We start from the raw sequence: 8,575 nt of genomic DNA on the forward strand, positions 1-8,575 counted from the left end.
AGGGACACACACACACACACACACACACACACACACACACACACACTAACCTAAAGGCCACTTATTGGTGTCCAAGTTCGAATCCCAGAAGTTGTTATTCAACTCACCGGGTTATTTTTATTGTGCTTATTGGGGTTGTGAAACTATAGCTACTGCTTGGGATGTATCAGAGAAGGTCTCACTTTTGGATCTAGTATCAAACAAATTAATTAACCTTGTTAAGAACAGGATTGAAGCTGTCCAACTCATGATACTCAGGCAACAATATACTGACTTAACCCAACAAGAATACTGATTAAAGACTGAACTAGAAGATGCCGCCTTTTTAGGGGCTGCTAAAGAAGCTATTTTTAAGCTTAACGAGCAAATTGAGGTATAAAAAGAAAAAGGGGGGACTGTAATAAACCATTGTAACTAATTTGTTAAGTTAAGCATGGTGGCTACGTTATGCTTGAATGATTTGTAAATGTTAAAGCATAATATCCTGCTGTCTAAAATATTGATCCAATAGGAGAAAAGCGTGCCAAGAGACCAAGGCTTCGAGACTTTCAAAAGACCCCATAGGAGGAGGACACGCACCCCAGCAACTCAAAGGGCCCAATGGAGAAAGAGCAGGACAGTCATCTGATGAGAGAGGATTGGTTAAAGACGGTGGCACAGAAGTATAAAAACCCACTGTTTTTTGAACTTGGGGTGTGAGTGGTAGGGTTACGGCTCTCCGCGCACCCAGCGCTGCTTTGTCTATTGTTTCTCAGCCTAAATCAAACGAACCTGATTAAAAATATATATATATATATATATTTAAAAATTGGCTCGTTTGATTATAACACACAGAACCCCACCCAGCCTGCAGGATTTCAGACTTTGACAGTTCTGCAACAAAAGTATTGGCTTCGTGTCTCTGTGATGCATATACATTAGGGTAGGGCCTTCTCCATCTGCAGCTAAAACCAAGCTTAGCATTTTGTAGCCATGAGAAACACAAAGATCGCACCAAGAATGGAGATTTCTTATTATTGGAGGCAGTACTGTGTTTTAAGTCAGTGCAAGCTTTGCTGGGGCTCTGTTTCATCCTCCAGTGAGGACCATGAGCCTGTGTATGCTGCACAGCAAACCCCAAGTGAGATAGCAGTAATTTTTTTCTCTGATTCTGTGTAACCCAGGAAACATGGAGCATCAGAACCCTAACAGCAGTGAAAAATCTGGGAGTAAACTCACCAGAAGCTGAAGGAGCAGAAGAGGAGCCTGTAAAAACAAACTCCTCTGGAGCTGCAGCCTGTTGTCTCTCCCAGGCCTAAAAGGCCAAATCCCAGAGAAAAGCCATTTGTGAAGGGCCCTTGTAGCCTGGGTGGCTCCAAGCATGGCCTGTGTGGGGAATCAGCAGCTCTGGTTGTTGTACTAGTGGATGAAGTCTACTGGTGTGAAATCAGGGGAGGGAGGGGGCTGGGTGTTAAGACACACTGAAATTGTTCTTGCTGCTTTTTTGTGAATGTCATTGGAATCTTTTTGCTGTCTGTAGATGTATTCTGCCTGTCCTGTATGCAGAAACCCAGCTGCCTGGCTAGAATAACCACCACCATCCTCCCCTATGTGTGAGCATCCCCCTCGGGGCAAGGGGCAGAGCTGCACAGACAGGGCCTGTGAAATCACCCATTGCCTCAGCACTGCTTCTGTAGGGTGGCGACACCCAGGTCATCATGCTGACACCCAGGCCATCATGCTGACACCAAGCATCCCTGGCCACAGTGCTTCCCATGCTGGCACAGAAGTTGGAGGCAGGAGGTTCACAAGCCTCTTAACAGGCCATGGCAGGAGAAATCACGGTGCTACCTGTGCCTGTCCTGAGGACAACTTGCTGAGGCATAGCGGTGTTTGGTTATCATCCCGCTAGTGTGAACCAGGGAGAGAAAATGGGCACAGCACAGCACATTACAGACTTTTCCCAACCACTCTTGAGGGCTATGATGATGGGCCAAAACCCATCTGGAAATATGCCACTTGTCTGTGCCCGAAACAAGGAAATCTACAAATTGGGTTCCTTTAACTCAGTTAAAAGCCTGTGTCAGCAGCACTGCTTGTGGTACCCTGTGCTGAAAAAATTGCAGTTGATGCTCCTTGGAGATGGCAGCAGTCCTGAGCCAGCATTAGCAACAGGACCTGCACTGACAGGTGGGCTTCAGTCGTGTATAGAGTGGGGCTGATAGTTGGATTGTTGTTGAGGTATTAGGTGCAGAGACCGTGTGTATGGACTGGCATGTGTTTCCACTGGATCAGACCCAGCAGAAATAATCTGCTCTTCACTGACCTTTCAGGCTTCATATGCTTCAATGCATGAGGTAGTGCAGCAGCCTTTTGTGGAGCTGTGACTGGTGGGGAAGGGGAAATAACATAGGCTGCAGCTATGTGCCTTGGAGCAAGGGTCCTGCTAGGTTCTGCTTCCCCTGTGCACTTCAGCACAGCATCACCATCCCTCTCCATGCTGCGATGCTCCTTCCCAGCTGTGTTGGTGGTCAAGCTGAAGGCACCACCAGCCCACCAAGACCTACACATGAGGTGATATGATATGGTAGTGCACTTCTACACATGCGAGGGGGAACTCGTGGAGTTCTTAGCCACCAGCAGCAGGGAGCTGAGGGGATCAGCAGGGAAGAGACCTGTGATGCTATGTGGCATGTCAAACTCATTAGCTGGGTCCAGCAAGGAGGGACGCATCTCCCCCAGGGACTCCATCACCCCACAAACCATGGCTCCTCAGCCTGTCCAGCCCACACACATGGGTCCTGATTTTTCTCTGTATCAGTCCCCCCTTCTAAATGTGGGGCTCCAGATGCTGGCCCTGGATTTGACATGAGCACACACAGGGCTGTTTCCTGGAGTCCAAACTCTCCCCTCCTTCTGCCTGTATCCTCACTGTGTCATGTTGGGCCTTAGGAGTGGCTCAGGTCCTATTTTGGAAACAAAGAGTTAAGCATTTTCAACCTTTATTTTACAAAAATAAACCAGTTTTACCCTGGTAATCTGTGGCCCCCAACCTTCCCTTCCGCCTCTGCTCCCGTTCCTCTCCCTGCATCTCCAGCCGTTGCACTCCGCAGGCAGCCGCTCGCACAGAGGCTGCGGGTGCCACAAGCTCCTGCAAGTGTCCCCAAGCAAGCACTGGGGAAGGGGATGGTGCCTTTTTGTGAATGCATCCTCTTCCCAGGATCCAAGCTGGAAACTGCCCAACGGTGCCTCCTGGTGGCTCTGCTATTTCTGCACAGGGAGCAAGTCTTAGGCAAGTCACTAGAAGAAAGGGTGTCCGTCCGTCTGTCCCTCTTCCCTTGGATGGAAAATCGAGCCCCACGAAGTTGCTTCTTGCTACTAGTGGAGCCGGCAGGCTGCCGTCCTGCAGGCTGGCTCAGTGCTGGAAGCGTGGGGAGCTGATGTGGGGCTGGTGGAAGGAGTGTGTGGCGTAAAGCACTTCTGGAGGTGGCGGAGGGGATGTCAGGATGGAGCAGAGTGGTTCGTGGGAGCTCAGCATCGAGGCAAAGTGCTTCATTTCCTCTGTCAGCTGCTTGATCTCCCGGCGCAGGGCAGCATTCTGCCTCTCCAAGTCTTCACTCTCCTGAGGAGACAAAACCACAGGGGCTTCCTCAGTTGGGAGCCACTGGGATGAGCTGGGGACACGAGGGTCACGGTGCTGCGCCTCTGCCCCGTAGAGTTTCCAGAATGACGTTTCCGGTAAATTTGGCACAGAGCCGCGCCTGGGCAAACCCCCCTCCCCCAGCTGGCCAGGCCGAGTGCGGGTGCGATGCTCCCCAGCCCCGGCTTACGAGAAGTGACTGTGGCATGCTCCCGCCCAGGCTTTCTCACTCCCTCTCACGCACACGCACGACGCCCGGCCACTTCCCGGGCCTCCCGGCCGGGGGGAGGGTGCACTGAATAACCGCCGTCTTTAACCAGAAAACCACCTGCCACAGGAAACCTGTCATTGCCCTGGAAAGAAAAGACTCACTGCTTCCTGCTAGCAGCCGGGGAAACCAGCGGCTCGGTGGGGAGGAGGGGGAGACACTTGAGTCAGAAGAAAAGAGAAACCGAGGCCTCAGAAGAACTGAATTAATACTGTTATTAATGAGAATAACAACAAAGGAGTTAATAATGATTTTCAGCCTTGTCTCAATAATCCTGAGAGCACTGAAGTCTATGCTACTTTTACTGCTGCTGAAGTGGAGCCAGCTCCAGGCTGGAGCACCCCAGGTACCAACTGACCATGAAGCCAGCAGCCTGGGCAGGACCAGAGGAGGCAGGGAGGATGCAGCAGAAGGATCTTCAAACTCAGCTAAGACAGCTAAAGTGGGACCCAGTGTTCTGAGGCCCTGTAAGGCTGCACCACCTCCTTGGCAAAGCAAACCCATCACGCCCCCTCTCATCCCTCCGCTGTCACACTGACTTCTGACACTGCCCACTCTCTGTGCACAGGTTGAAACACACCCCCCAGCAGTTACAGTGGCTGTCACAGGAGGAGCCTGCACAGCAAGCAAGCATCTCTCAGATGTGACTAAATGCTTTGGAAATCATGACTGACAAACTGGGGAGCTGATGGGAATCATCCAGGGGCTGGGAGCTCCAGCCTCCCTGTGAATCATTCCCCTCAAAACACAAGCTGCAAAGCCCTGGGGCAGATGGAGATGCTGGCTTCTTTTATACTACCACAGCTCAAGCTGAGCCATGCTCTTCTGGGCAGAACCACATCAGAGAAGCCAAGTCCCTGATGCAGAGCCAACCAAAGGCAAAGAGCACTCAGGGAATGAACCCAGGAGCAGCAGGGGGTCACTGTACACCAGGAACTGGAAAAACATTAGCAAAAATTCACCATCCATCCTCTACTTGCCTCCCTGCATTTCTCCAGCTGCCTGCAGGGATCCTCTCTATCTGAACCAAACTGGGTTTAGCCCTTCTGTTCCTTTGGGAAGGCAAGGAGTGTGTGCTATCAATGCTAGCTGAGAAGTAGTAATCTCATAAGCAAGTGGTTTGTCATCTGCTTCAAGAAGAGTGATCCAGTTCTTCTTGGTGCACATCTAGGCAGGATTTTCCTCAGGGAAGATCAGAGCCTACGTCTACCTTGGAGAGAGCACCAACCCCAAGAAAAGAGTGTCTTTTCAGCCCTGTCAGGCACAGTCACCCAGAGCCATCACTGCTGACAGATGTAATTCAATTGGCCTAGAGCCATGTCAGTTCTAGAAGGATCATCAGCTACTGAGAAAAGAGTGAAACCTCTGTCTTAAACTCAGCTCCAACCATGAACTGAGGGCACTATGTAAGGAGGAAGGTTCAAGACCAACGTTTCAAGAATTCTTCCCCAAAACAGGGATCTGGGGAATTATGAAGACCACTTAGTCAAAGGATGTTTTTTTGAACAATGGGCCAATCACTTTTCAAAGGGCAGCCAAACCCAGTGTAGGGATAAAGATGGTCTCTGCCCACTGCAGGCTGTGTCCTGCATCCTGCACCCAGTGGCCCAAAGCACATGGAGCTACACTTACCAATGTGCAAAATGCAAAGCAGCCCAGCCCCTGTGCTCCAACATTGACCACACACTCCTGCCCAAACATACACAGCCAGAAGTGACCATCCATCCTGAAAAGCAAATGCCTAATTCTTCACACTAGGAAGAGCCTCAGGGGTGCCCACGGTGCCACAGGAGGATAGTGGGACAGCAGGGTGAAACCAAAAGAGGGAAAATCCATGCTAAACAACAGGAAAAGCCTCCAGGTACTGTACAGTGTTCAGATGTAGACAGGGATACAAGTGCTACCATGGAGACATTTTAAAATACTAGAAAATGAATATTTATTTATCTACACTGTGTAGTGTCTCAGGGAACAGACCAGAGGAGATGGCCCATTTGGCCTCACATTCCACCACCTTCCACACTAATGAATACAAAGCACTACCATCTCAGAAAAACATCCTTGTGTGCTGTTGCACCACTGGGTAGGTGGTGGCAGGAAGCACAAACCCAGGGAGGGTCAGTGCGGGTGAGCCTGTGCTTTTGAATAGGTTCTGAATGAGCTGGTCAGAAGATGTTAGGAAAGGAAATCAGTAATGTCAGACCGAGAGATAAAGACGGATTCGAGACTAGCTACAAAACTAAATGCTTCAGTGGCAGTCATCATGGGCAGTGTACTCTCGCTGTGAGTGCTGACTCCTACATCCTGCCCCAGCCTTACTTTTCCTGTCCTGACACAGCTGAGCATCTCCACTCCAGGTCCCCACAGGAAAAGCACACTGTCTCCTACGTGAGCCCTCAGCACCAGGAATGGGGAAGGGTGGGAGCGCTCACCAAGTGCAGTGTGTCTGCTTTCTGGGTCTGCCTCAGGCGGCTCTTCTGCGCAGCGATGCGATTCTTCTCCCTCCTTTGGACTTTCCTCATGTCATCAGAAGAGTCCTGGGGAAACAAGGCATGGAAATGACTAGAGCATCCCCTCTTTCACCCTGCACCTGCAGGGCTGTAGGTGAGAAGGGGACACAGCAAGTAACATCATTGAAGCACAAGACATAGGATACACACCCTCAGCATCAGAATAAAGCCATACCCCAGGGATGTGTGATGCTTTTGGCATCCCTGTTGCCAGGAGGGGCAAGTCTGATACCTTTGGGCATCCCAATACAGCTGAGAAATGACCACTCTCCCTTCACCAAAACACAAGCCTAGGATATGGCTTGAGGGACCAGAGTAAGGAGCTCTCTCTGTAACAGACAACCTTCCCCTTCCTCGTCTCTCTGTGGGGATGCAGCACAGCAGATATTCCAGAGCCTTGGCTGAAATATCTGTCCAGAGATTCAGCCTGTGTCTTCCTCCTCTCATCCCCGTAGGTCCCACACCCTTTCCATCACCCTTCTCCCTCAGGCTTTATTTGTTGCAGAACCTTACAGTGCATTGGGGCCCTGCTTTGTTTAACTAGACAGACTCAGAGCTTTTTGTTTTTCCCCAGATCTCATTTGCTCCAGCTCGCTGATCTCTGTACTTGCTCCTTTCTGGAGTCCCTTGGTATCAATGCCTGCAATGCTGACTGCAACACTTCCAAGCCACTTGGGCAGGGGAGAGAACATGTCTCCAGGCTCCAAGTCATGAGCTTCACACAGCAGCCATTCTCTGCCGAGATCTGGTCCTGCTGCTGCCTTCTGACAGTTGAAACTGTCACACAGACTCTTTCATCTTCTATTTTCATATTGAACTGCCTCTTTTGAGGACTCTCTGACATTCACACCACTGCTTCTCCACAGGACTACAAAACTCAGCCGCAAAAGTTATCTTCCCAGCCCATCAGTCTGTCCACATCCTCTCCCCGCTCCACCCCACCCAAGATCTTTTCTCTTCTTTGAACTTAACCATTTTATCCTTGCCTCAATACCCTACAAATGTCTCAGATAGGGAAGCTCCCACATCCTGCACAAAGCCCAGTCCCTATCCTTTGTCACCTTCTCTACCAGGATGCCTCTCCATCCCTGGTTGCAAGCCCAAAATCCGCAAGATTTCTGAACAAAGTCTCAGGTACTTGCCATTGTTGCCAGCCCTAGAGAAAAGTCAAATGACAGATATAATAAAGTTTAGCCAGAAAAGGCAGTGGGAATACCTCAGACTTGTGTCAGTATCTGCCAGCAAAAGACCTACCATTAAGTCCATGCAACAAAACAAAAGCTCTCTGTTAAGCATTACTGGGACGAAAAACCTCTGAGGCTGAACAGAAAAGAAAGCAGACCCAAGGCGGCAGGGCTCTTCTGGGTTGCAAGTGCTGTCCGCAGCAGTGGGAAGCAGGCAGGCTGTCCCTGAGCCATCCTGGTCCATGGCGAGGAGGTGCATGCTCAGGCTCCTCGCCTGAGCACCGACTCTCATGCTGAAGCTTCCTGCCCACTGCCTGCCCAGTATGTATCACAGGGCCCACCATGTGCAGGGGTCCTGGCCCCCGAGTTGCCCCTGGCCTCCTCTCTCCACCCATACCCAGGTCAGTGGCTCGGGCTCTTGGCTCAGCCCCGCATCCCTCTCCCCACAGCCTTTCCTAGAAAGCCCTGCCATACTGCTCTGTGAAAATGCCAGCGGTCGGTGCCACTCTTCCTCCTGCCCACTCATGGCCCACCTCAAAGGACTCTCCAGATGAGGAGAGCTGGGGAAGGGTCCTCACTTTACCTGCTTGCTGGGAGGGGGTGACTGGCTGAAGCTGCTGGAGTCGCTGCTGTCGGAGCTGTGGGGCATGGCTCCTGTCTCTGGCTCCCAGGGCCTCTTCAGCTTCCTTTGTGCTCTTGGTGTGCCTGTCTTCTGTGTCACTTCCCTCTCCCCTGCCCTCCTCTGTCCCCCCTGAGATGGCCCTTGCCTTCCTGGCTCTCGCCTGACCCAGAGGCAAGCTGTCCTGCCCTGTGCTCTGCTACTTTCTCTGCCTCTCCTCTTGGAGCCTCTGCACCTTCCTTTAGGTCTCAGCCTCCTGTGGTTTCTCAGAACCTCGGGGATGTAAGCTGAAAGTCACATGGCCGGAAACTTTAAGGCGAAGAAGAAAAGTTACAGAAGAAAAAAAAAAAAAAGAAGAAGAAAAAAAAAAAAAAA

The 8,575-nt window shown here is 51.0% G+C and overlaps 1 protein-coding gene across 1 annotated transcript; it reads right to left on the reverse strand.

The window, feature by feature from the left end:
• Window positions 1-3,071: 3,071 nt before the first annotated feature.
• BATF (basic leucine zipper ATF-like transcription factor) lies at window positions 3,072-8,403 on the reverse strand. The gene is made up of 3 exons (XM_026849789.1): window positions 8,165-8,403; window positions 6,320-6,424; window positions 3,072-3,601 (listed from the first exon to the last, which is right to left on the reverse strand). Exons 1-3 carry the CDS (start codon window positions 8,228-8,230, stop codon window positions 3,395-3,397), a joined length of 378 nt encoding a protein of 125 aa, XP_026705590.1. The 5' UTR covers window positions 8,231-8,403; the 3' UTR covers window positions 3,072-3,394.
• Window positions 8,404-8,575: the final 172 nt, after the last annotated feature.

This window comes from Athene cunicularia (assembly GCF_003259725.1).
Source record: "Athene cunicularia isolate RWA chromosome 5 unlocalized genomic scaffold, athCun1 chr5_part1, whole genome shotgun sequence".
In the NCBI taxonomy this organism is placed as follows: Eukaryota; Metazoa; Chordata; class Aves; order Strigiformes; family Strigidae; genus Athene; species Athene cunicularia.

Excerpts from the sequence above, each read along its gene's own strand:
- BATF (XM_026849789.1), bottom strand. The coding sequence starts at position 8,230 with ATGCCCCACAGCTCCGACAGCAGCGACTCCAGCAGCTTCAGCCAGTCA. Across the intron at positions 6,425-8,164 it reads CACCCCCTCCCAGCAAGCAG|GACTCTTCTGATGACATGAG; the intron begins GTAAAGTGAGGA and ends TTGTTTCCCCAG. Across the intron at positions 3,602-6,319 it reads AAGCAGACACACTGCACTTG|GAGAGTGAAGACTTGGAGAG; the intron begins GTGAGCGCTCCC and ends TTGTCTCCTCAG.